Source organism: Phocoena phocoena, chromosome 10, assembly GCF_963924675.1.
Source record: "Phocoena phocoena chromosome 10, mPhoPho1.1, whole genome shotgun sequence".
Taxonomy (NCBI): domain Eukaryota; kingdom Metazoa; phylum Chordata; class Mammalia; order Artiodactyla; family Phocoenidae; genus Phocoena; species Phocoena phocoena.
In genome coordinates, this window is record NC_089228.1 from 31,230,814 (window position 1) to 31,258,679 (window position 27,866).

Here is a 27,866-nt window from a genome sequence, read left to right on the forward strand (position 1 = left end):
AACCAACCAGAATTTCTATGAAAGCAAGTTAGAAGCTACCAGGTTGTTGAATGTTTCACAGCAGAACCTCATGCGCTACCTTTGCTATGAAGCCTGACACTGAGACAATCAACCAACGCTTTACTGAATGACTCTGACTGGGAAAATTCTGGGGTCCAGGAGAAGTTGGCATTTGGCTCTGGGAGGCAAAAGAGCCTGAAAAATAAAAAAGAGGCACCATCTACATCTGATGAAGAAAACCCTAAATGGGTCTCTTTCTGTTGTTATGCTCCAAGTTGGCCATTTGCTTCAAGCTGTGCATCAACCACAGGGGCCCAACCTCTCACCCGCTTCTGCAAGGGGAATTCCAAAGCTGATGGCATCCACCAGATTTTCTCAATAAAGTCAAAATAGTTTTGTTGTCTCCACTACCAGGATATGCTCATCCCACTACTGCCTGCCTGGTGGGAGCCACCAGGTCATCTGCCCTGGCAACAGCCTTCTACCCATTCTCCAAGCTCTATTCTCCCATCCCATGAAGTGCACAGTTGCAAAACTCCAAAAGGTCCTCTTGGCTCTGTATTGTCCCTGAGCCCCGCTCTCTTTCTTTGTAAACACTTGGCAGGAAACTCACAGACGGCAGGAGCTTTGTCTTGTCTGTGGCTGAATTCTCCCTGACTAGTGATTATAGGAATTAAAAAATCTATATTGGAAGAGCTGCAAGGACAAGTTTGAGGAGAAATGTCATTTTAAATGAATTATGGCTTCAATGGACATCTGAGTAGAATGAGTTTGAGCTGAATTTCAATGCTTTCTGATCAATGTGAAAAAGGAGGAGTGAGCGTTGAGTGTGAGTGTGTACACATTTGCACATGATATGGGGAAAGAGCAGACAGAGTCAGGAAAGCATGTGGTCAGTGGACACTCCGGCTTCCTGGAAGTCAATCCACAAACCTGAAAGTAGGGCCCTCAGCCTGCCCCTTCCTCTCTCTGTCTCATCCTGGCTTATGGCCTTCAGAACAACACTGCCCCACCCGAGGTTTCTCCTGCTCTCACCACACATGAGACAAGGCATAAGGTGACTCAGGAGCAGCCCTGGAGTCCTTAGACTTCTGTCCACACCTTACCACACATTCACCTACCCTTCTAGACGTGTGTTGGGTGGCAATCATTTCACTATATAAACAGAACTAGAATCTATGGAGATTCCCCTGCTGGAGCACGAAAGTTGGAGGACCCTTCACTATTTAAGTCATATTTTTTTAATGTTTGAATAATTTATAGCAGTGGTTCTCAACTACAGGTGATTTTGTCCCCTAGTGGATATCTGACAATATCTGGACACATTTTTGGTTGCCACAAAATGGGTTAAAAAAATACCATACAATGAACAGGAAATTATTATTATTATTCCTATTTTACAGAAAGTGCACATACTACATCATTAAACAGAAATTAATATATAAGACCCTGAATTTGTGTGTCATTATCAGCTACCAGGACTGTCAATGGAAAACAGAAAACAAGATGTGTTTAAGACGAATAAGAACCAACCACAAAATAAAGTGAAGATTTTCAACTTTGTAAAGAATAAGAATCAGCTTTCCTTTAAGATCTAGGTCCTTCAACATGTGAACAATCATTTTCAGTTAGAACTCCAAGCCAATGGATTTTGGCATAATACTGGTCCTCTTAGGAGTTGGGATATTCTTGGAGATGCAGCCCTAAGGAAAATTCTCACTTTGCAGCTACTGCAAATATCAGACAGTTTTTCCCATTCAGTGAGACAAGCAAAATCAAACCCACTTTCATGCAAAAATCAATAATTCTTTGGGTGCCCTTCAGAAGGATAGCTTACCGGGGATGTGGGCTCCTCCATATGTGATATTCACGTCGTAATCCCCTGGAGCAAAGGGGATGTACTCAGCACTGCAACTGCCATCTTTGTTGTCTCTGCAGTTTATCTTTGACTCCGATGGTCCCTCGACAGTTATGCCAAGACCCCCAATTCCTGCCCCTCTGGAAAGTGTGAGTAAAAAGGCCAAGTTGTACTAGTGGTTCATGCCAGTCTGCTTATTTCCAAAATTCCTTTAAAATCCCTCTATAAACTATCCCATTTCGCCAACCAGACTCAACAACTGTGATACCTCTCACACAGGGAATTTCTCAACAGTGTAATATAAATAAAAACAGCTTCGACCCTTCCTTTCCAATGCTCATCCTTCATTGTTGCATTGGCTGGGTCTGAAAGTACAATTCAGGTATGAGACTTGTGACCAGTTTTAATAGGAATACTTCTAATGCTTCACTTAAATATGAAATTGGTTCTATATTTTTGAATTATCACGTTAAGTAGCTTCCATCTAGTCCTGGTTTGTTCAGCAGTTTTATGACTATTATCAAGTGCTTTTTGGTACTTTTAAAAGCATACTTGGTCTTTCTCTGTAATATATGTCTCTGTGGAAGAAGACGCCTCACATATGAAATACAAAGCCTCCCAAAAGTTGGGAGACCATGATACATATGTAGGATACACCTATAAAACTTCCTGAAAGCAGTTAAACTACTTAGGGCTACTCCTTTTACAGAGTCAACACACAGATCCCAGGACCTTGCTTACCTGGTAACCACAGTAAAGACGTTGGGTTTGTTGGTAAAGGCCTCTTTCAATCCAGGTCCTTGAGCTTGAACCCGAGATGGCTGGCAGCCTTCGGTTACAGCCACTTTAAAGGGACTGTTTGGGATGGGCACGTCATCATATGTCACCTCCACTACATGGAGGCCTGTTCAAAACAACATATAGAAACATATTTGCACAGGAGTCACTTACTTGTGGCAAATAATACCCTAGCGGTCAAGTCTATGTGTTATCCCATGTTATTCGAAAAGAACAGGTTGAACAAACAGCAACGTTGGTATGATTTGATTTTTTTAAAAAACACAAACTGTTTGCGCTGTTGTTCACTTGGCAGTCACATACCACCCCCCATCCCCCGACACACACGCAAGGCCTCTCCTCCAAGCAAATATCACTAAGTCTATTTTGAAGACAGTCATCTTAAACACACCATCCTGATTTGAGAAAACTCCACCTAGCCACTAACCGAAAGACAAAGAGAAACCCATGAAATAGAATAGACAAGCATCCATGAAAAGAAAGTGAAAATATCTATACCATAAAGTTTAGGGATTATATATCCAGATAATGAGGACATATGGTGCTTTTATTATTTTTATGCTTTATCAAAATTTTAAATTAAAAATTTTAATTTTAAAATTTAAATTCTTAATATTCAAGAAAGAAATTAATTATGTTAAAAAAATCGCACAGGGAATTCCTTGGTGGTCCAGTGGTTAGTACTCCATCCTTCCACTGCTGGGGGTTGGGGTTTGATCCCTGGTCGGGGAACTAAGATCCCACAAGCCACGGGGCACGGCCAAAAGTAAATAAATAAAGAAAATAGGAGGTAAAAATTAAGGGAGAACTTTCCCCCTTCAGGAAAAAAAACCGCACAAATGAGCAACATGCCATGACATCACCCCATAACCTGCTCAGATGAGGCTGAGGCTAAACACAGCCCAACTGCTACACAACAGGGCCAGCATGCCCGGCACTGAGCAAGCAGGTGGCTCTGTTCGGGAGAGAGGTTTCCACATTTCCCAGTCACTGTGCACATGCTTCTGCTGAGACGGTCAAAGCACGTGGGGCAGGAGTTAGCACCAGCCACCGGGAGGAAGCAGCCCAGCAGAGCTCTGAACGAGCGAGGGTCATGTTCCAAGGAGAAGTCAACTCACCTTTCTCGAAGGGCGTGTATTCCACCTGGTAGGTCCCATCAGCATTGTCTGTGACGAAACACTCGGTGGAGGCCCCTGAGGGGTTGGCAATATGGGCCTTGATGTGGTCGCCTCCGACCTGCGTCAGGGGCCGTGAGTCGACCGTGAAGTCGGTGGTGGCTTCCCGAAACACATCTGCAGAGCAATCACACAGATAAGAACGTCGCTGTCACCTCAGTTTCAGGAGCAAACTCAAGAGCCAAGGTTCTCGGCACTTCAGGACACGCTCATTTAGGTGATCGCAGACAACCGGTTTCTCTGACTCAGAATCAGGAATATTAATGCCTCCCCACCCTCAATCTCCTTGGCAAAAGAAGCTTCTTCCTAAGCCAAGTAACAACACAACTGCCTGCACACTTCTTGGGACAAAGGTGGGATCTAGGACAGGTTAAAGGCTGAAGACAGCAAGTGTGGTATTAGCCAGCAGTACATTTTAAACCTTTTTCAGATAAGTGCCCAAAATGCAATATGTTGTGTTTCCACGTTGAAAGGAAAAAAAACCAGGGGCTTCCCTGGTGGCGCAGTGGTTGAGAATCCGCCTGCCAATGCATGAGACACGGGTTTGAGCCCTGGTCTGGGAGGATCCCACATGCCGCAGAGCAACTAAGCCCGTGCGCCACAGCTACTGAGCCTGCGCGTCTGGAGCCTGCGCTCCTCAACAAGAGAGGCCGCGACAGTGAGAGGCCTGCGCACCACAATGAAGAGTGGCCCCCGCTTGCCGCAACTAGGGAGAGCCCTCGCATAGAAACGAAGACCCAACACAGCCAAAAATAAAAATTAATTAATTAATTAAAACAAAAAAACACAAACAAGATTTCTGGCTTTGCCAGGAAAAAAAAAAAAAGGGAAAATCTGCTGACAGTGTTGGGAGTGTGAAGAAACAGAAAGCCGGGGTTGGGCAGCAGAAACACCACATGCTTACCCCTTCACTCTGCTCCCCTCTACCGCTCCCTGATGCAGAGACCACAGGTGAGTTATCTTCTACCTGGCCCGACCCCTACAGTCATTTGAGTTTGCAGCCCTGACTCTCTGAGCTTCCAGTGAGCCCCTGTTACTTTGGCAGCCACCTTCTTTTTCATGAAACCCACCTTTTCCTTCTATTCCTGGCCCAAAGACTTTGACCCTGCTGGTGTCCACGGCAGGCTCCACCTTGACCCTGGCGGGGAAGTGGGGTACAAGCTCACCGCCGTACTTCATAGTCAGCGTGTACATGCCGGCGGTCAGGGGCACGTAGGTCACCGCATAGGTGCCGTCTTTGTTGTTCTCGATACAGACTTCAGCTTTCGCCCCCGAGTCCGAGACGGCTTCCAGGCCCAGGGCCCCCGGGCCTGCTTCTGAACAGTCCACGCTAAGCAGCCCTGCCTCGCCCACTTTCCCATGCTCCAGCCCTGGGCCCGATGCCACAACTTTGGAGGGATCAAACGGCATTTCAATGTCAGCTTTGAAGGGAGAACCAGGTATGTGGACTTCTTCAAAGAGGATGTTGACGAAGTACTCCCCGGGCTTTGTTGGGAGGTAGGAGACGGAGCAGGTCCCGTCGCCATTGTCCGAGCATTCAATTTTAGCCTCACAAGGACCTTCCACGGTTAGGCCCAAACCTCCAGTTCCAGCTCCTTTGGTGTCGATGATGAACTCGGCAGGCTTGCCCACAAGACCGCCTTCAAGGCCAGGACCGTGGGCCTTCACCTATTTGGACAAAGAATAAAAATCAGACTCCGCCCGAAACTGCTATCGCTGCTCAGCCAGTACCGCTTTCAACAGCCAAGCCTGCAATCGGCAGCGAACTGCCCCTCGATGAAGTGGTCCTTCTCCCTGGGGCCTAACGTGTCACACACACTCACCCACAGCACTGAGTTACAGCCACAAGCAGTGGATGCTGCAAACGGCTGAGAAAGGGAGACCTGGCGGTGAACTCATTCAACACGGAAGGGCATGTCAGAGGCATGGCTTTCTCTCTCCTGCCAGGCTTGGCTCGAGGGCTGGAGCTGGACACCTAACATCTAGTCCAACAAACACACTCGGGTTTCCTGGGTTGAACACTCACTGAATGGCTTTCATGGACCTCACTGTTGCTTTGGCTGCTATACCTCCCTCAACAAATTCTGAATAATAAAAAACTGAACTATAATGGTGAATACATGTCATTATATGTTCGTCCAAACCCATAGACTGTATAACACCAAGAGTGAACCCTAATGTAAACTATGGACTTTGGGTGACAACGATGTTGACATAGGTTCATCCATTATAACGGGTGCACACCACTCTGGTGGGTGACAGTGATAATGGAGAGGTTATGCTTGAGTGGGGGAGGCGGGATCTGGGAAATCTCTGTGCCTTCCTCTCAATTTTACTATAAACCTAAAATTGCTCTAAAGAATAAAGTCTAATGAAAAAATTGTAAAAAAAACCACTTGCTTTTAAAAGAGGGAGGGGATGAGGCTTTCATCTCTTATTCAACAAATAACACAGTTTTATAGGATTCATGCCATTCAAAACACTGGAAATAGTCTCAAACCCTTGACTCAGGGCTACTAGGAAGAAATGATAATGAGTAGAACATATTTTTATACTTCATTATAATAGCTCACTGTGTGTGCCAGATGCCAGACTGAGGCCTCCACACCCACCATCTGACCTCACCCTTACAGGCTCACTTTGAAGCAAGTACCGTTACCATGCTGACAAATGAAGGACAGGAGTCCCTCACCAAAGCCTCACAGCCAGAGCGAGAGAAGGAGTAGGGCTGGGACCCAGCTGCCGAGGGGACCCTTCATGCTGGATTGTAGGAGAGAGAACTACGGAGAACGGGCTATCATCACAAAACAATTATCTAAAAGGTCTTTGCTGGGCAGAACCAGAGGACTAACTATATGTTATTATCTGCCAACAGAGGACAAGTTCTGGAACAAAAATGAAAGCTGACCTTGGTGGGATCGGGCGGCAGCGAGGCCTCCACCGTGTAAGGGCTCCCGGGCACGGGGTGTCCATCGTAGGTCACGTCAACAGCATACAGCCCCTCCTCCCGGGGAATGTACTTGGCCGTGCTGCTCTCCCGGCCCGTCATGGGCGCCACCAGGCATGGCACAACCTTCCTCGAGGGGCTCAGGATCGTCACGTCCAGCTTCCCCTGACCTCCTGCTCCCCTGGTGTCAATGGCGAACTCCTGATCCTTCCCAACTTCGACTCCTGGAAAAAAGGAAACAAGCCAAAGGGATGAGCTGACCCTGCAGCAAAAACACAGCTGAGGGCAGAGATGGTTCCTTGGACACAGGATGTCTTCTCAGCCTCTACAACAAACACTGGCTGATGCAGGACAAGAGGCAAGACCGAGTAAGAATAATCACCATTCTGGCCTCAATAACAACCAGTACAAGAACATTAATTAATTCCTTATGATATTAATAATGATAGTCATCATTCACTGAATGCATTTTACATACCAGGCATGAGGACGGCACATCATCTCCTTTCATTTTCAACACAACGCTACAGGGCATTTATTAGTAACCAAGGAATTTAACAGAAGGGGAAACTGAGGCTCACGGGGGTTAACTGACTTGCCTGGGGTACATACATATCCAGCAGACCACAAAGCTGGGACTCAGATCTAAATTTACTTGACCCCATAATCTGCAGTAAGTTATAACCTGATACTGTTGTCTCTTCTTTAATTACTTCTGGTGTTAACTTTATATCAAAACACTCCCAGAAGCCAATGTTTTATTTACTAATTCTTGGCAGCAAATTCAATCCTACAGCCAAGAACGCAAAAGTCACAGGGTTGGCCAGTGCAGAGGCACTGAAGCAAGTCCTGAGAATTGACTCTCTGTATCGTGCTGATACATGAAAGGTCTTTGCAAAGCAGGGCCACAGAAAACCCATGTGTTACATTTGACAAAAACAAGGAAAGGACTTTGAACCAAAACAAAAACACTGGGAGCCTAGGGTCCCCACCACAACCTAGGGAAGTCCTGACTTGGGCAATACAGGGCCTGCCAAGATGAACAGTTTCAAACCACAAGCAAAGAGGTCTCGGAGCTCCACATCCCGAAGACTTTTCCTAATTGGCATCATACTTTTCCTAGTTTGGAGTCAAAACCCTCGGTGTCTTGGAGAAAGGAATAACAAGGAGACATGTTAAGGATTAGACAGTGACTATTCTTATGCTTAGAGCTGGCTGCTGCCAAGGAACAAAAACCAACATCAGGCTCTTGCTTCAGAGCCCCCGGAGCTGGGAGCTGGCCTCACTCACAACGCGTACATTTGGGTCACAGGGCACCGAAGGTGCTCACCGAGGGTCCCGCTGAGACCTGGAGAAACCCACAGAACAAGAGGCCTGCCCTGAGGGTGTGCACAGAGCTCCACGTGACCCTGAAACCAGGAGACCATGTACCACTGAGGGGCAGCCAGGCTGTGGCCATGCCAACAAGAGGATGGAGGTGTGAACGTTCTCTAACATAACACTGACGCAAAAAGGCAGGCTGAAGACCTATGGGTATTGCAGGGTAACTTTAGTGCAAAGTGTTGCCAAACATTTTCTGCTGGCACTAAGTATGTGCAGATGCAGAAAGAAGATGTGGAAGGACAGAAACTAAACTGGTAACTTTGGTTAACCCTATAGGGAGTGGGAAAGGTAATGCTTCAAGTAGAACATATTCTTGTGTGTGATGTCTTTTTTTTTTTTTTGCGGTACTCGGGCCTCTCACGGTTGTGGTCTCTCCCGTTGCGGAGCACAGGCTCCAGACGCGCAGGCTCAGCGGCCATGGCTCACGGGCCCAGCCGCTCCGCGGCACGTGGGATCCTCCCAGACTGGGGCACGAACCTGTGTCCCCTGCATCGGCAGGTGGACCCCCAACCACTGTGCCACCAGGGAAGCCCCTTGTGATGTCTTTTGGATGAAAAATGGATTTTTGTATGACTTGTGTAAAAAATACTTTTATGATCACGTGTTAAACTTGAGAAGCTGAGTGATAAGTACATGAGTGTTCATATTGTACTATTCTCTTCACTTTTTCATTTATTCATTCAGTTATTTCATCTGTTTAAATGAGCTTGTACTAATAAGATACCTGACAAGCTAAAGGAATATCCAGACTGGGGTGGGGAAATGCACTGTAGTTGTGGTTTCTGAGAGCCCGGAAGTTGGCTTTTATGCTTGACCCTAAGGTGGATTCAGTGGCCAAGGAGTGTTGGCACAATAGAAATTTGTCAGAGGGCAACATGCCCCAAATTCTCTGTCATAAAAACTTTCTGCTGTGATGCCAGCAGCTACCGAGGACTGACTATGACCCAGCTCCTGAATTATTAGCTCATTTAATTCTCACAATATTCCCTTGAGTATTCTTCCCCCACCTCCACGGAACAAATGAGAAAACGGAGGCTTGGTGAGGTGAAGGGGCAGGTAGGGTCACAGAGCTACTCCACAGGATAGCCCTAATTCAAACCTGTCTGTCTGACTGCAAAATCTCATATGGCAGAATTTGCTTCCCTGCTAATTGTCTTTGAAGGGGATGTAACTGCTCTTCAATGACCCATCTCCCCCCACCATTCATGACGCACTTACTGTTTTCCAGCCCATTAATTTTTATCCTGCTCAGATCCAGCGGAGCGGCCACGCCCACCGTGAAAGGGCTTTTAGGGATGGGATCGCCACCGTATGTAACCAGAACCTGCATGCTGCCCTGGAATGAGAGAGAAAACCGAGGACACGTTTGGGTACCAACATCCTACCTTGCCGTTTCAACCTGCCTTCCAGGTCTTTCATTCTTCCCAGAGACACAGGGTATAAGACTCCAGCTGATTCAGAAAGCATCTCAGATATATTTCTCTAAGTTTTGGGGCTCCATGGCAAGCATGACAGAGAAATCAGACGAAAAAGAGCAACTAACAACAACAGGGACAGCTTAATGAGCACACCATGCTCATCCTTTTAAGCATTTCCTTAATTCAATCTCAAAACGGTCCTAAGAGGGCGTTCCCGCTGTTCTTACCATTCTTCCAGGAGATGAAACTACAGCTCAGGAAGGTAAAATCACTTGCCCCAGTGCAAGAGCGGGGCCTCATGCCCATGGTACCCAAACCTGTGTCAGTCCTAGCCCCTCGGCCATGTTACCTCCCCACCCAGCTAAACAACCAGCCCTGGCCATAGGCAAAGCAGGGAGGCCTGGGGGCCTCTAACCGAACAAAATCTTTTGTCTCCATGTGCTGGGATTTCAGGCCACTAGGCTGAGAAATGAATTTGCAAGAGTTTGCCTGGGGCTGTTCTGAGACCACTGCAGAGTATCGAAACTCGCGCATCTATGGCAATGAAAGAAAAGTTGCCAGTGTGAAGGCAGACTGAGCCTGTGGGATTGGCAGTCCCCTCGCCAGCAGCCCCGAGGCCATGGAGGCACAGTGCGGCCAGTCCTGGCCCACTCGCTGCTGGCTTCCTCTCTCCACGGTCGGCTGAGTCCCCTCCCTCCAAACCAAGGCTCCATGAAAGCCCACAGCTGCCTCAGTAGATTAAGGCCCTCCTCACCTCAAATGTCTGGGCATCACGTAAGAGGATGTGGGAAGGGAAGAAGCAAGGGGGAGGGAGGGATGATTCCTTGCAGGAATACAGAGGGCTCGCTAAAATTCAGTCCCTGCTGAAAGCTGTCACGGACCAAGTGTTAAAAGGGTGTAGCTTTTGGCCTATGAATATTTTCTCACATTCCTTGTGTAATAAAGAAGGAGGGAAAAGACAAGACAAAAAATGAAGGAGGGAGGACTGACTTTCCAGGATGTATTAGCACTGCACACAAAACCAATGAGCCCACTATCTGAAGAGTATAATATCTCATGGTAAGATGTACGAGGTCACATTCAACAGAGCGGGGCCTGGTTTGTTGCTTCAGCCCTCAAGGCATTGCCAACATGCCAGCTCTTCCCGAGGGTATGCCCCCAAACCCCGAACTCCTCGAGGGCTAGGCCTCCCAGCTAACCAAGGGTCCTGGAAAAACCTTCTCCACCACCCACTAGAATTCAGGAGACCACTTCTCTGGAGTGCCAAAGGAGTGAGGGGAAAATCCTCTTTCAGTTAAGCCCATCTGTCCCATAAAAGAAAGCATATTCTCATTACCAGTTATACAAAACACAACAAAACTGAGACAGGAAATTAACTGTACCTTAAATAACCTAATGAGGGGGAGAAAGAAAGCTTAAGAGATTTACACCTGCGATGGCCTGTAGCATTTCAAGATTTCCTCTAAGGCCCCAGCCAAGGAACGGCCTATGCATTTTCCCCAGGAGGCTAGGAAGTGAGGAAGATCTGAGCAGTGACCACCAGTGCATTTCAGAGACTTTGCTGATGGCCACACAGTTGTATTTTATTTATTTTGGGGCCACACCACACGGCACGCGGAACTTCCCCGACCAGGCATTGAACCCGTGCCTCCTGCAGTGAAAGCGTGGAGTCTTAACCACTGGGAAGTCCTGCCAGATGGGTTTATCCTCTCCCTTCCAGGCTTCTGAGACCTTCACCTCATTCTGCACGAGACCCATGAGGAAAGGACCGAGAAAGCTAACCACAGCCCCCTCCTCCAGAGACCTCTGTGACAGCTATGGCCACCAACAGTAATAACCTTTCAAGGGAGGGACTGTTCTCCTGTGAGGCCCAGTGAGCTCCGGGGGCTTCCTAAAGGCACCACAGCAGCATGTGGAGTTCTCAGTTCCCAGTGGCTCCTGACTCGGCATGTCGGGGAGCTGTTGCCACCGGCTCCTCAAACCACTCTGTTCAGGGAAGCTTGGGGTGAGAAACTGAAGTCATTGAGGCCACAGACAACGAAAAGCACAGAAGGCAAAATCCTCCAGGGAAACTGTCATTGTATAATGGCCCTTCTACCTTTGACCTCTAGGCAGGTCTTCAAGCCCCAGCCCAAGAAGTCCACTCCCCGCTAAGGCAAAAACTCTGACCACTGTCTTCCAACAAGAACAGGATCAACCAGCAACGTCCATCACTGGTCCACGGCAGGCAGGTGAGCTGTGGACTGGGGCCCTGCAGGGGACAGCAGCCGCCCACAGGTGTCACGGAGCAAAGAGCCAGCAGTCGGGTGGGGGCCGCAGTGCCTCACACAGCAGCCCAAAATCTGAGGGTTAAGCATTCACCCTAAGCCAGGATCCACCCTTGTCTCTCCACACACACTCAACAGCTGCATTTCTGGAAAGTTCCAGCCTCTTAATCCCTAAAACCACCACAAGAAGGTGTGCCTGTGGGCAGCGACCTGAAAAGTAACCCCGTGCGGCTTTCTGGGCTGACCCAAGTCTCTTAACCACATCCAAGAGCAGAGCTCAAAGGCACGCTTATTTCACCCAATCTTGAGCTGTTAGCTGTTAGCTCTTCAGAAAAGAGAGTTCAAAGTAGAATGAGGATGTGTCAGCTCCACTCTCCTACCAGATTACAAAGTTCTCATGTTGTTTCTGCTTGTGAGTTGAGGCTCCACTTCGTTTATTCACCCATTCGGCCATAAATCATACAAAGCAATTACAGCACCAGACCCTGTGCTTGGGGCTGAGAATGGAAAGATATATATAACATGATACCCTAACCTTGGAAACTCACAATCTAAGAGTAGAGATTTAATCTGTTTTCTTTGCCATAGAGAAACAGGCAGAATTGCAATTTGCCCAAATAATAAAACAGTAAACCTCACTCTAAACAACAAATGAGAGGGATGGGAGAGGCACCGTGGAGTCATTGCAGTAAAGGCAAGGACTGACAGCATTTGCACAAATAGCCCCAAGAGGCCACCAAGCATGCCAACAGCCCTCAGACCTGCTACGATCAGACATATGGATGAACTTGACCTTGGGGTGACTCTAGAGTAAGGCGCTTCCCACTCTAGCTACATTTCAAATGTGATAAAACAGGACTGGGCTCCCGACCTCCACCTCCACCTCGACTGGCAGCTGGGAGCATCCAGGGCATCGGGTTCTAAAGTCCTTTCTGGGGGTGCAGGTCAAAACCTGAGGCTGTCCTGATGTCTGCAACTTACTTTCTAGCAACTCAGCCGAAACACAAAAAGGTATATAGGATCAAGAGTCTCAAAATGTTTTCACAAGAGTCTTGTGATCTTGACGAGCGATCATGGCCATGCTTTCTGGTACCTTCTCCTAAGGAATGTGGAGAATTGGCAACAAAGACGCTATCAAGCTGGTGTTGCCAGTGGTAAGGCTCCCATCAGCCCTGATAAGCATCACTAGGAAAATAATTACCTAAATAATTAGCACAGAGCAGCCTGATGAGAAAACCGTATTCATCTACCAAAGTTTTCATTTTACCATTACTAATAATGAACCCTCATTAGGGTAAAGAGAAACCACAGGAAGAAGCACATGTGGAGATAAAGGGCCACATAAGAACCTGCCCTAGAGAACCTCGCACTGCCAGGCAAGTTCTCATAGTAAAGATTCCATCTCCAAGCATGTGTAGCCCCCAGTGCAGGGGGGACACCCACACCACTCCCTCATCCTCACTGTACCCCTCATTCTTTCCCACTACACTCTGGCCAGGTCCCACTGAGAGGGCCCAGGGCAGAAGTGATGCTTTTCAAACAGTGCTTCTACAGAAAGCATCGCCCTTCCTCCCTTAAAAATGGCATTTCTCACATAGGGGGACTCTTCTTCAAGAATGAAGGAATCTCAGAGGTTTGGAGTGACTGTTTAGAACACTATGCATAAGTGGGAGAATCCAGGCTTTTCTATAGGAGCTCCCCAAACCCTAGACATGTAGCCATGAATCAAAATAAAATTTTAAATAAGTAAACATGAATTCATCAGAGAGGTAGATTTTTAGGCCCTTATTGCCTAAAACAACCAGAGCAAAGCAGCCGGGATGACAAAATCCTGTCTGTATTCCTGTATTTTGTAAAAGGGAATAATTTAGTGCTTGAAGTACCATTTCGGGCTTGAGGGACTAAAGGCTCTTTGAGAAAGACCCCACTGCACCACCTCGTAAAAAGGGTAAACTAAGGCAAAAGGGCCAGCAAGGACAAAGGCATGGCAATTCTTTCCCTGTGAGTAATTAGTAAAACACTAAAACCAAGAACGGAGGTGGGAAATGGGGGTGGGAAAAAACAACTAGCTTCCTGCTTGTTCTTGGGGAATCCTCCAGGCCCTCCTGGTAGAACCCATCAGGCTTTTCGTCAGCGTTCCCAGAGGGGTTCAGAAGGAAAGGGGGAATCTCCTCCTGCCACAGAGCAGCACAGCTCAGAGCACAGATTGCCGCCGCCCCCCCCCCCCACCGCGTCCAGAGTGACCCAGCCCAGCACCGAGTGGGGAGGGGCCCTACCTGCTGGGTGGGCGTGTATTTAACGGTGTGGGAATAGTCGTAATTATCAATGACGTCCAAATCCTTCACGGTGTCGCCAGGAAGGGGGCTGATGAACTGCACATTGAGGGGGGCTTTTCCGGCCCCTTTGGTGTAGACGGTGAAGTGGGTCGGTTTCCCGTTTTCCACACCTGGGAGGGGACAGTGAAGTGAGGAGACAGGCCCAGCTGGAGGGGTTTCACTTTTAGCACCAGTCTGACAGGTTCATCAGCACAGGCTTCCGCAAGGCAGTAGGTGGAGACAGGGGCTGGCGTTCGGCCAGCGGCTCGGCTGAGCAGGGCCCCTGCTGAACTGGAGCCCCAACGGAGCCCCTGCTCCAGGGGAGGTAAGTCACTCACGGCCCTGGACCAACCATGCCCACTGCCTCCAGGGTGACCTCATGCACACATGCCACCTTACCTGCTTTGCTGAGCCCCGGGCCTTCTGCCTTCACTTTGCTGGCGTCGTGGGAAGGGTCGACTTTGACTCTGAAAGGGCTGGCGGGAATTTCCTGTAGCAGAGACACTGTCTCAGTAGGAAAGTCCCTGAAGCCACTGCCTGAGCTTAGCCTTCTGCCCAAAGCAAAGGAGGAGACCTCAGCATGACTTCCACTCTAGCAGATGGTGAGCCACTTGTCCGTTACCATTGGTCAAGTCTTCAGGCGCTAGCATCAGGTAAGGGCCATCAGTGGTCACTCATGAATACCTGGATCCCTGACATCACAGCTAAAGGATGGGTTTCCACAAACCACTCTGACAACTCTCAGCCTTTGACACCAAATGCTGAGTACTTAGGATACAAAATACTACCAAAAATAAAACCCCGAACAACAATAATACACGGGGTCGGAGGAAGGAAAGGGATATTCCTCCAGGGACAACAGAGAGCTAGGGTTTGACGAATGCAAGGAACTGATTATAAATGCAATGATTGCAATTCTTCAAAAAGACTCTTTCAGAATAAAGGCAGAACAGGTTAAGTGGATAAAGCCAACTCAAGACCAATGCCTTTAAGGCACAGACCTTTCTCCTGAGGTCCCTATATCTTTACGTAAGATGACTCTGAATCACCAGGATTCCATTATTCCCTGTTTTAGGGTACTGCGCCTCCTTGTCTTCATTATCACATGTAAGTATGAATTCTGTCTGAAATTCAAAACCCCTCTCCCTAGAAAAGTTTAAAGCCTGAGGCCAAGGTCATCATTTCAGTGAAAGTATAGCACACATCTAGAAACGAATTACGTTTCATTCAAAAACCGGATGAAAGTTTGTAACGATCCAATTTCTTTCCAGAGTCTGGCTTTTAACCACTGACTACACGGCCCCACTTTTGTTAGAAAGTGGTACAATTTTAGTTCTGGGTGTGTTTGTTCCTTCTTGGTTTTAAGGAAGCAGAGAGGAAAACTATTGGGCGGAGTTCTCAAGACACCTTCCTTGTTGCTGAAAAAAGCAAAAAGGAAATATGAACACAGGTGGCCAGAAAGAACCCAAGTCCAAACACACACCTGAGAGGCAAAGAGAACTTTGATAGTGTATCGCCCGGCGGCAGGAGGCACATATTTGACAGTAAACGTGTCATTGGCGTTGTGAATAATGTCAAAATCCACGTCTTCCTCATCGTCACTTAACACCCGGGCATCACATTTAATGCCAACGCTGACATCACCTGGAACAGACCAGCTTATTAGCACCGGTTTACAAGAAACAGCACGTCCCATGCAATCACTTCCAGCTCAGGCTCACACCCCAGAAAAGCAACTGGGAAGTTTCCAATAAGAAACCTGAGAAAGGGATGGTATTTAAATAATGGTTTTGCAGACAGAACGGAGGATTAGCAAAGGTATCACCACGGAACTGACACACAGGCTCATCAGATGAACAATTACCTATTCAGGTGGGTTAATATCTCCTGGTTCAAAGTTCATTACCCATGAAACGTTACAAAGAGAACTTCCTTCCCCAAGAAACAACAAGCACTGAGTCGGGTGAAGCCCCCTCTCACCTTCGCCAGCCTCGGTACAGTCCACTGTGAAGTGAGTAGGCTCGTGTGCCTTCAGTCCACTTCTCTCCACTCCTGGCCCAAACACTTTGACCTTCTGGGGATGGCTACCCTGCCTGATGTTGACCTAGAGAGGACGGGGAGAAAAGTTGTAATCAAGTTCTTCTCCCCATGGATCCAGTAAAGACACTCTCAGTTGTTAGAATGTTATACTTCTGGGTAATCTACAGCACTCGGCCCTTTGGGCCACTCCATCTTCCAAGGCCCACCAAGCATGGGTCTTTCCATATATTTACCTTGGCCATCAAGCATGGAGTCCAGACTGGCCTCAGGACTGGGCTTTTTCATTACCACGACCAAGGTTTCACCTCACAACCTACCCTGTAAGGGCTGTGCGGGATGTTGACACCTCCCCAGACCACGGCAATGGTGTGCTTGATGGGCTTCACCGGGGTGTAGGAGCAAGCATAGGTGCCATCCATCCGGCTCTGCATCTGGATGTCAATGGGCTGGCCGTCCCCGTCCTGCAGAAGGGCAGAGGCTAAGAACAGAGCCGACCCTCACACTGTCTCCATCCACTGTGGCCTCCCAAGACAACCAAGTCACTGCTCACTCATCCCACAAAATCTCGTGGAACACCTATGATAGCACCTATGAACACAAGTGATAAAACACTACATGCATGTACGCATTTTTACTTACTAAGAGAAAACGGTCCCAAGCACGGTCCCAGTGCTTCTTAATTTTAATTCCTGCATTTAAATCCTTGGGCCAAATTCAATTAAATTAGATAAATATATTTGATAAACTCTTGTTTACAAACCCTCCCATCACAGTGTAAGTAGCTTTGGCCACACTGAAGGACATTTACAGGGAAATCTGAAACAATCAAGCCTCATTTCCACGGAGCACAAATCATAAAAATTTGCCCCTTGCTTTACATGTTAGAATCTCATTTAGTCCTCACATAAACCCTACAAAATAAACATTGTTATTCGCAGTGTGTGGATGAGGAAACTGAGGATCAGATGGACTGAGCGACTTTCCATTACGTGGATGGATCATGTTACCTGACAATTACCTGCACGGGTCGTCCCTAGAAACTTACCTGAGCAAATATCTTTAAGGGAGCTTTGCCGGCATCCTTAGGATCCACGGTGAACTCGGCCAGATTGTTGACAATGCACCCAGATTTCTCCAAACCTGGCCCGTATGCTTGAACCTGGGGCAAAGGGCCAATAGTGATTCTCTTTCTGTGTAATGTTCTAACTGTGTTCCTATCAGAAGACTGGTAACCAGGAAATGGGAGAAAAGGAAAACAACTGTGTCTGGCTTCACAGTACCTACATAATAGGATGGTTACGGGAAGGAAAATGCTAAAGAAGGCTGGGACTTAAAAATAAAAACATGCCGGAGAAAAAGTCTGTAAAACCAGGCCCCAAACTGGCCTGGTGCTCCCTGCCTTAATCTGTGCAGTAACCGGGGCAGGGACCTCCAGCCATGCCCACCTCCAGTTTCAATGCTCCTGCTTTGTGAGGGCTCAGAACCTCTCCCACTGACAACACTCCAAAAGTTTGCAGCCCCAGAGAGTAAAGGACCAGCAGTTGGCCAAAGACGAGCAGCTGCCAGCCTGGACTGATGTCACCCTACGGTCAGCTGTCCAGGTGGGCCAACAGCAGCACACATGGCAGGGGCAAGGGTTCCTCCTGTCAGCCAGGCTGGCTCAGACTTGATGCTAACCAGCTTGCTAAATGTTTGAGAGAAGCTCTTGCAAACACTGCTCCAAGTTAAGAGAAGGGGAGCTGGGGAGGAAAATTTTAAAACCTTTATCTATGGATCACCTTGAAATAATAACTATAGCAAGTGGCAAGACTGAAATATGATGCTCGGGGTTACGAGAAAATAGCAGCTTACAGAGCCCCCTCTGTGGGCCAGGCACTGTTCTAAGGGCTGTCTTCATTCACATTACCTCCTTGAATCATGACAGAAACTCTAAGAAGCAGACACTCGCATCATTCCCGTTTGATAGTCAGGGAGGTAAGTTACATGCCCCATGTTACAAATGTACTAAGAGGTACTACCAGGCTTCTAATTCAGGCCTTTTTCCTTCCTAAGCTCTCAAAGGCTCTCCTCTGCGATTTCTCCACATGCTGCTCAAGGAAACTCTGTGGGCACTGGGAGGAGTGCCAGGAGCCAGAGAAGAGAGCACAGAACATGACAAGTTGATTCACCAGATCCGGGTTGTAGTCTCCCGAGGCGGGGTGGATGTAGGCCATGTAGGGACTGTCTTTGATGTCCTCATCGTCACACATGATGTGAACGGCATATTCACCGGGCTCCTTGGGCCAGTACTTGACATCACACGATCCGTCGTTCTGGTCATCATACTCAATCTTTGCCTGGGAGGGGCCTTCAATGGCAAACCCTGGGGGATAGGGTGGGAGGATCCCCCTGGTTACACGGCGGAAGGTATCTAGTCTGGGTTACTACTAACCCACTCCCTCCGCCTCCCTGAAAACCAAGTGTTAGCCAGAAGATTGAAATCTGTTTAGGTCCCTTTCCCACAAAACCAAGCCTACTGAGTCTTCACTAGAGACAGAAGGTTGGATTTTATACTTTTTTTTTTTTTCAAACATCGTCAAAGAGGAAGGTCAACCAGCAAATCTTTCTGTTGGCAATATGGCAACACAAGCCAAAAGCCTTAAAACAATGCCCATCCTTTGTCCCACCAAATCCACTTCTGGGCTTTTATCTGAAGGAAGTAACCAAGGATGTGTGTAAACAGTTAGACACAAGGATATATATACAGCATTGTTTTTATAGCAAAACTCTGGAAATAACTAGAGAGCCTAACAGTAGCTATATCGATGGACTGTAATTCCACAGAAGCCATGGGAAATCCAGACACAGCCTAGATTTGCCTGAGGCAGAAAGATATAAAGGCTACCCCCAGATATTTCTGCAGCAGATCAATATTCGTATGCCTATGTACAGGGAAAAAGTCTGCAAGGATATACCTAAAGGCTTAATATTACCTCTAGTCTACAAGGATATACTGGATTGGCCAAAAAACTTCGTTCGGGTTTTTCCATAACATCTTACGGAAAACCCGAAAGAACTTTTTGGCCAGCCCAATATTAAGATGTTTATTATTTCTCTAAAAGGAAAAATTCAATGTGATTTCCTCTTTCCCCCTCTTTGCTTATTTCTATTAGCTAACACAGAGGTCCTCAAACTTTGGCCGCTGGGCCAAATCTGACCCACTGCCTGTTTTTGCAGATAAGGAACACAGCCATACTCCCTCACCTACGGATTTTCTATGGCTGCTTTCACGCTACAAGGCAGTCATATAGTTGCGACAGAGAGAATATGACCCGCAGTACTGATATATTTGCTATCTGGTCCTTTACAGAGAGAGAGGTACTGACCATTGTTCTAAAATGATCATATATACATCAGACGTTTACTTAAAATATACTCAGTTATGCTCCAAAGAGTATTTACTCCCCAAATTTCTAGTTTGAGCAAAATTCATTCACTGATCTAAACTCAGGATCAGTCAGTAATATCTGCCGTGCGCCTACTGTGTTCCTGGCGCTGTTTTAGACACAACATCCATAAAAGGCCTCTGCCCTCAAGGTGTTGTGGATGAATGAATGCTGGTGCCAGAGGCAGAGGGCAACTGGAAGGTCAGGGGGAGATGGGAACTGCAATTCCACAGCAGTACCCAGAGGTGGCCTCAGATGGTCAAGCGGCCAGGAAGCCCCGGGTAGTGAGGCTGAGAGGAGGCCTCAATACACAGCCTGACACGTAATCCAGGTACCCTGCAATCTCAGCTTACCAAAAGCTGCTTCCACTCACCCAGAGACCCCACCTCAGAACCAACGGACTCCACCACGAAGTCCGCCGACCGCCCAACAATCCCGCCATGGAGGCCAGGGCCCCATGCACGGACTTTCTGCATGCCTGCTTCAGGGCCAACTTGAACTTCAAAGGGGCTAGAAGAAAAGGAACAGAGGAACCATTAAAGAGGAGCAAAGAAGGGGCTACGTACAGCTCTAAGCTCTTTACACATATTCTTTCCACTGGCCTGATACTTTTCCCTGCAGTCCCAATCTCCAGCCAAGCCCTTCCTCCAGCCAAGCAGGTTCCCCCACCATTGTTATGTCAACAATACCATGTAATGGGGCTGCTTCAAGCCACACTGCCTTGCACTATCCTGGTCATTTACCTTTTGTGTGCAGGGCTTACCAGACTGTGAGCCCGGGAAGGCTAAGAGAATGCATACTTTTCTATCTGCTGCTTATGCTATAACAAGAAAACTAGGTTGACTAGGCTTTATCTCATACGTGAATGAATGTGCTTTAACTTTGGCACAGGAGATTCTTAAAGTTTGCTTAGATTCTCAGAAACTTATAATATGCCCAGATATTTCTCAAGGTAAACTGAATTTATTCAGAGTTTAAAGTTGCCCCCAGGAAAGCTGGAAAGTATGTGAATGCAGGGAAGGCAACTGAAGCCCACAAGGCAAAGCTGTAGACTTGTGTCCCTCGGTTCCTGACCACACTCACGCAGAGGATTTTAATGTAAACCATAGCAGATTTTGACATTTTATCCATGGCATTCCTGAACAGAGGCACACAGTGAAAGGAGAATCACAGTATATATAAGGGATATAGACACTCAGCCCATTTGCTCTGTATTACTGTTCCTTCTGGCCTTCTGCCTCCCACCAGCCCCAAACCGACAGCATTTGATTTAAAGCAAGGCAGCTGAAACCACAGCGACTTTCTGCTGCTTTTGAGAACAGGCCAAATGTCTGTGTGCTGCTCTGAAAAAAGAAAAAAAAAAAAGCTTTCAACAAAGCAGCTCTCTTTCCCTCCTGCAGCCCAGGAAGCCGCCACCATGAGTCTGCCCTGGGCCAAGCATGCTTCTGGAGAAGACGCAACTCCAGCTGGAGACTCACCTCTTTGGAATGTGGTGTCCCCCCCATGTGATGGCGATGCTATATTTCCCCGGGGTGCTGGGGTAATACTCAAATGCATACACTCCATCCAGAAAGCCTTTCTGCTTCACCAGCTCCTCCAGACCCTCTGTGGGAAGGAAGCACACCATCTTTCCAATGCAATCCTAGGCTCAGAACGAGAATCCACAAGACAAGGACAGAAAGACAGCGATATCCAGGGGGGCTTCCCTGGTGGCACAGTGGTTAAGAATCCACCTGCCAGTGCAGGGGGCACAGGTTCGAGCCCCGGTCTGTGAAGATCCCACATGCCGCGGAGCAACTAAGCCCGTGCACCATAACTACTGAGCCTGTGCTCTACAGCCTGCAAGCCACAACTACTGAGCCCACACGCCACAAGTACTGAAGCCCACGTGCCACAACTGATCCCACATGCTGCAACTACTGAAGCCCACACACCTAGTGTCTGTGCTCTGCAACAAGAAGCCACTGCAATGAGAAGCCCACGCCCCACAACGAAAAGTAGACCCCACTCGCCGCAACTAGAGAAAGCCCGCACGCAGCTTCACGCAGCCAAAAAAGAAAGAAGCCACCCATTTTAGCCGCCCACAAAAATTGGAGAGGGAGCGAACCCTTACGAGTATTTGGCATGAGGCTGAGGTTAGTATCCCGGTATATCCTTTTCAACTAAAGCCAGATAATGAAAGCGAGAAAGCTCTTATATGCTGTCTCCAAGAGGACAGGTTTTAGAGGCTACCCCAAAAACTCCAGACTGAGCCATCAGGCAGGAACTTGTTTTATGTTGAGCCCTGAGGTTTGGCTGGGAAAGCCATTTAGTAAAGCAAGAATCCAAGGTCAGAAAAAACACGCCTCCTCAGTCCCTGTAACAACAAGCCAAGGTAGGGGGGGCAGCCTCAGAGCAGCCTGACACCAGGTCTGGGCAGTCTAGAGCCTCGGCTGCCCTCAGGGCACTGACTGCCCCAAAGCTCAGTGCTCTGAGATCAAACATTAACTTTCTGGAGCTCAGAACATTCCTGCCCCAGCCTGTTAGGAATACAAAGGGTGAGAGCAGTCCTGGAGCAGGAAGCTGAAGATTCCACAAAGCTTGGAAGTGAAACTGCCAAGGCTGTTGCACCTGCAACTAGAAATGCCGAGCTGCTTCTCTGATCTGGGGGAAAACTGGAGGATGGAGCAGATACCCGTCTTCCTGCTCTCTGTCTCCTTTCCCAAGACAGAGCAAGAATGAGCTGTAGGGTGCAAGGCACTCTTCCACAAATGGCATTAATCTACAAAGAAAACTTAATCTTAGGGAATTATCGTCCTTCTATAAGCAATGATCATAGTAATTAGGTACCTGACATCATTTCATCGTTTATAAAATGTAACCTGTAGAGGGAAAATTACTGGCTTTGGAAACTGGGCTTGAATTCCAGCTCAGATGCTTACAAGCTATGTGACCTTGGTCAAGACCCTTCCTCTCTGAGCCTAGGTTTCCTCAAAGAAAAAAAAAGGGGCCACTTCATGTTGCTGTTCTAACTCCATTATTTATTTCTATTCCCAGAAGTCTTAAAATAACATGAGGCTGTCAAGCCACCACTGTTCCCACATCCAGGGCAGACATTATTAAATGATCACTGTTTCCTTCTGCATGGAGCCCTGAGAGCCTCAAACCTTTGACATAGCGCTCTGGGATAAATTGATCAGAACGGGCTGTGCAATGATCCATGGCTGCAAAGCTGGCCGAAATCATACCTGAGATGGGGAAACAAAGGAGCACTTACTAGGACCCTTTACGGTTACGCCGAGCTCTCCACTTCCAGCAGCTTTGGTGTCGACCTTGAAGTCTGCAGTTTCTCGGATGCGAATGCCTTTTGGCTGTAGGCCTCGGCCACTGGCCCGGCAGGCATTTGGATTACAGGCTGCAAGCACAGTTTCAACATCAATTCAACCTTTCATTCTTTAGTCCGAGTTGAGCAAGCCAAGGTAACTTTGAGCCACCCGCCAAGAAAATGTTTGCTTTACACAAAGAGTATGCAGCAGCTGTCTGAGACCAGGGGTCCCGTTCAGGGAGCACACCAGGCTAGCAAATAAAGACACAACATAACTTTGTCCGGCCACACTGCACAGGGACTGGGGAAAAATTACTTTGGCAAAGAAAGCAGGAGAGCACAGCGTGGATTTGCTGGGCTCCTGGTAGTGGCTGAATTCTGGCGTTTATCCTCTTGGTGGTGAAAGAGAGTTAAGACCTAGGGCTGGACATTGTTCAAACCTCATTGCCATACTCAAGGGCCCAGTAATTGGGAAGACTGGGTCTACTTGGAAAATGGAGCACTTGAAAACATCTGACCTTGTTCCAAACTTTAGATCAGCCATTTCTAAGTCTAAATGTTGCTGTCTTCCACAGGAAGAGCCAGAGGATAGCTCAAAAAAAGACCAGGTCAACCCCACCTCAGCCAAGGCAGACAAACATTTCAGTGCTGTCTGTTACAAGGTCCTCAGAATGTGGGCAGCTATAAATGCAACAATTAGGAATAAACACCACTCTCAATTTGAATTCTAGCTCTAGTTAAAAAACCCAAAGTTGTAAGTCTAAAAATTAAGTACAAAGGTAGCTTCTAACATTCCTTACATAAGAGTTCCACAAAACTGTTCCATGGGGTTTGTCAGAAGGTCGACAAAAGACATTCTTGGGGCTTCCCTGGTGGCACAGTGGTTGAGAGTCCGCCTGCCGATGCAGGGGACACGGGTTCGTGCCCCCGTCTGGGAAGATCCCACATGCCGCGGAGCGGCTGGGCCCGTGAGCCATGGCCGCTGAGCCTGTGCGTCCGGAGCCTGTGCTCCGCAACGGGAGAGGCCACAACAGTGAGAGGCCCGCGTACCGCAAAAAAAAAAAAAAAAAAAAAAAAAAGACATCCTTGTGCCCTAGGACTTTTTTGACAACATGAGCTACCTTCTCATCAAGTATAGAAACAGGAGATTAATGGGTAAAATGTCACATTGCTCCTTTCCAAACATGACACTGCGTATCTGACAGCTCTCTATACGCTAGGGGGGTCACAAACTCCAGAAGACAAGACTCTTTACAGAAGGAAGATAGTTCCTCCTCTGGCTCGTCCTCCCTGCAATGTCCTCAGGTGGACATTCCCAAAGAGACATACACACACCCTTGGAGCAGAGATGCTTTTATGTGGTTCATGGATGAGCATAAGTTTATTGGTTTTCCACTGTAAAACTGACATAAAGCTTCTTTTTTCTTAAAATCATTTAAGTGGAGGAAGGGATAGTACATCAAAAGAAAAACTATTAATTAAATACTAACTAATACAAGTGACAGATGGATATGCCAGAAATGAAAAAGGTCGTCCATGAGTGAGAGGAAGTCAGAAAACACCACCGGAACTAGGAAAGCTGTTCAAAATTCTTTCTTGCATTATGTCAAAGGGAATTCTGCTCCTGAATACATTGGGTTGTTTTTTTTTTTCTTTGTCAAGGGGAGAAAAGTTGGCCATACCAGAAATAAGCCACAACAGCATGACAGGACTTCCCTTGGAGGGTTTAAATGTGTCTTTAAAAACAACAACAACAACTCATGGAAATTCTGAACATGGGCAACAGCCTCAACATCAAAAGGATAACCGCTCAGTTCATATAAACACTAAATGGAACTAAAGAGCTTGAAGGCAACCACATGATTTTCCACTATCTTGAGATGTCTTAGTGATGTTTAAATGTAATTAGAGAGTGGGTTTGGGGTCTGGCTGGACAAGTGGTACTAACACCTGCACTGTAATTTCCCGAAGTCACAAACAGCACAGGTCTGGTTGACAACTGCAGGCAGCACAAAGAACTGGCAATGGAAGCCCCACCAACCAGCCCTTACCAAGCGAGATGCCTCTGGCCCAGTGCTTTCAACTAGGAAGCCAACAGCTTCGGGGTCCAGGCTGGCCCAGAGGCAGGATTCAGAAGAGGAAGCCAGGTCTGCAGGTGCAGATGCAGAGGACAGAACAGGGAGAGGCAAGTATTGGTTAGAAAAGGTAGCAGAGTTGGGGGAAAAAAAAAAAAAAAAGAGTAACAAAGTCAGAAGGAAACAGTCTAACGTTAGAGAAAAATGCATGCTTCTGGCTGCAGAGGAAGTTTAACAGCATGGTTAAGGGGTTGACAGAGACCATGGTTCTATTCCTACTGAGGCCTACTCCACAGTCACTGATACCATATGATACCTAAGCCTTGTGTCTCCGCCTGCAGACTGGGGATAACAATAGCCCCTGCAACACACTGGCTGGTGTCATGATTAGATGCAAGTGTGCTCAGTGCCTGACAGCCAGTAAAGGAGGCTGCAGGGCACCAGCAACGCCACTGCTGTTAACATCAGCCACAAACGCCACTCCTCAAACAGCTTCAGTCCTGTATCTCTCAGTGAGGATCATGAATCCTAATATGAGTGTTTTGGGGCAGATTAAATAAGTTAATACATAAAGCACTTAGGTCACTGCATGGCTCATAGGAAGATATTAGTATTAATATCTTGAGGACAAAGTAGATACTAGTATTAATGTCTTGAGGATACTTCCTGCCAAAGGGGCCCTGGCAGCAAAGGGACAGGCCTGAGTTCAGTGCTGGGCCCTGACCATTCTCGTGGCCTCACAGCCCAGTCATGCACAGCTAGCCTGAATGACAGAAGCAGATGCGGTCAGCTCCCCTGGCACTCACCTTCCCCGACCTGTACAATGAAGGGACTCTTAGGAATGGTGTCCCCAGCAAAGGAGACCTTGACCACATGGGGGCCAGGCTGCACTGGTTTGTACACACATCGATACACCTGGTTTCCTCTGTCTTCCACGAGCAACTCCACGGTGTTCTTCCCCTGCGGATCTTCCACCACCACACCAATGTCACCCACGCCAGCACCTAGCAGACAGAGAACATTCCACGAGCCCAAGTCACCCTCTAGAAAGCTCCCTGCTGATGAGGGCAAAAGTAGGTAGAAAATGCAAACTGCAGGAGACAGAGAGGTACGCAGAAGGTTCACACCTGGACCTGTTTCCCGGTGGAGGGGAGGAGGGTCATAGCCAACTTTCCTTTTCTCCCATTCTCTATTTTCTACATTAAAAAGAAAACTGACAATTCAAGAATTGTGGTTTATTCATCCCCTTTCTTACCAGCCCCCACCCAGGACCTTGCATGGAATTTGGTCCAGTAGATGATTCATAAACCTTAGTTCTTTGGAATATTTATTTAGCCAAGTCAGAAATGTATACAGAAATTATTAATAATAATCCAAGTTAAGCTTGAGTATGAGATTTTAGAGAAGAAAAGCTGATTTTGAAAAATCTAAGAATATAACCAACACATTTGAAAAAGCTGTTTTTGTTGTTGGTTCTTCAATTTAAAAGACGAAGTGTCAGGCATCCCAAGCCTTCAGGTTCCTGAGGATTATCTCAGGCTTTGCAAGAGGAGAGGTGTTACCTGCTGTGTAGATGTCAAAGTAGGTGGGCTTATTGGCGATGTTCCCAGCAGCTTCCAAGCCCGGACCTTTCGCAGTGACTTTACTGGCGTCTCCCTGGGCCTTGTCGACATTTACTTCGAATGGGCTCTTGGAGATGTGCTGTCCTGCAAAGAGGACTGTAACCTACAAGTGAGAGGCAGGTGAGACATCATCACTTCTTCCTGCTCAGCGAGAACACTGTATAAAGCCACATACACCGACAGCCTTCTCGTTCATCCTCCCGATCATACACACAAAGGTGAGGGAACCAGGAGCCCTGGGGAAGTGGCCTCAATGGGACTCCCATCCGGCTCCACCAGTCACACAGCTGGGCCTGGGACATCACGCCTTTCGCAAATTAAAACACATCAGACATGCCTAAATTAGCCTCTATAGTAGGATATACGCAAATACTTATACTTCAGTCTCTAGACAATGGACTCTTAAGGCAGCTGCAAGTGAGACCCCGTCTCCCTAATATAACGCACAGTTCTAGAATTTCAAACCTGAGTCAAAGTATTTTTCAAGGGACCAAGATCATTTTCAGATACATGGATTTGAGACACAGTACAGATTTCCATCTCAACTTTGAGTCAAAGTTCTCATCTTCTAAATTTTAAGGGTTATCAGGTTGGGTGGGCCACTGGCCTCCACTATAGTCATTTGGCCTTCTGTGCACCCAGGCTTCGATGTTGACAGAGGCTGCAGAGCACCATGAAGAAGGATACTTAAGGAAGCATTAAAGACAAAGAACCCACAGCTTAGCATTTACACTCCAGGCTTGCAGCTACAATTATCAGTTACCTAGGTGGAGTCACAAAAATCTTATGACATTGCAAAGGACTTAGTGGAATTCAACCAATCTGCACGTAGTAACTAATGTGTTAAGTCTGACTCGGAGGGATCCCAAATTTTCTACAATGAATGTGGATACTTTTATAAACAGAAAGGAAAATCAGAAGTGAACTTAAGAAAACCACTCTTCTTCCACATATAACGAAGCAGGCTCAGAAGGGCAGTCCAAGCAAAGGCCATGACGCCTTATCTTACTTTGTGTAGTCCGGTGACCTTGGGCAGATACTCCACAGAGTATGTCTTGTTCTTATCGCTGTCAGGGGTCACTTGTGCCTAGGACGGAAGATGAGCAACAGTTAGAGAAGGTGCCGGCTGTGAGTGAAAGCATGCTATGCCAGCCAAGGTCCTGCAGCAAGGTGCCAGGCCAGGAATCTGCCTTGGCTATTTTCTGCCCCACCACTCCTGCAGGATGCCCCAGGAGGGAA

At 47.5% G+C, this 27,866-nt stretch overlaps 1 protein-coding gene across 4 annotated transcripts in view; it reads right to left on the reverse strand.

The window, feature by feature from the left end:
* FLNB (filamin B) overlaps nt 1-27,866 on the reverse strand; it is a 139,240-nt gene that overhangs the window by 39,763 nt on the left and 71,611 nt on the right. For all 4 annotated transcript variants that reach the window (XM_065884651.1, XM_065884654.1, XM_065884653.1 and 1 more), the window contains exons 6-24: nt 27,637-27,714; nt 26,568-26,730; nt 25,812-26,009; nt 22,883-23,020; nt 21,105-21,231; nt 20,000-20,136; nt 18,370-18,563; nt 17,247-17,360; nt 16,519-16,662; nt 16,142-16,265; nt 15,645-15,805; nt 14,561-14,651; nt 14,123-14,292; nt 9,380-9,497; nt 6,740-7,002; nt 4,902-5,499; nt 3,775-3,948; nt 2,600-2,762; nt 1,838-1,998 (exon numbers count right to left, since the gene is read on the reverse strand). In XM_065884651.1, the coding sequence (XP_065740723.1) occupies nt 1,838-1,998; nt 2,600-2,762; nt 3,775-3,948; nt 4,902-5,499; nt 6,740-7,002; nt 9,380-9,497; nt 14,123-14,292; nt 14,561-14,651; nt 15,645-15,805; nt 16,142-16,265; nt 16,519-16,662; nt 17,247-17,360; nt 18,370-18,563; nt 20,000-20,136; nt 21,105-21,231; nt 22,883-23,020; nt 25,812-26,009; nt 26,568-26,730; nt 27,637-27,714 (3,316 nt within the window). The remainder of the gene's footprint in view (nt 1-1,837; nt 1,999-2,599; nt 2,763-3,774; nt 3,949-4,901; nt 5,500-6,739; nt 7,003-9,379; nt 9,498-14,122; nt 14,293-14,560; nt 14,652-15,644; nt 15,806-16,141; nt 16,266-16,518; nt 16,663-17,246; nt 17,361-18,369; nt 18,564-19,999; nt 20,137-21,104; nt 21,232-22,882; nt 23,021-25,811; nt 26,010-26,567; nt 26,731-27,636; nt 27,715-27,866) is intronic.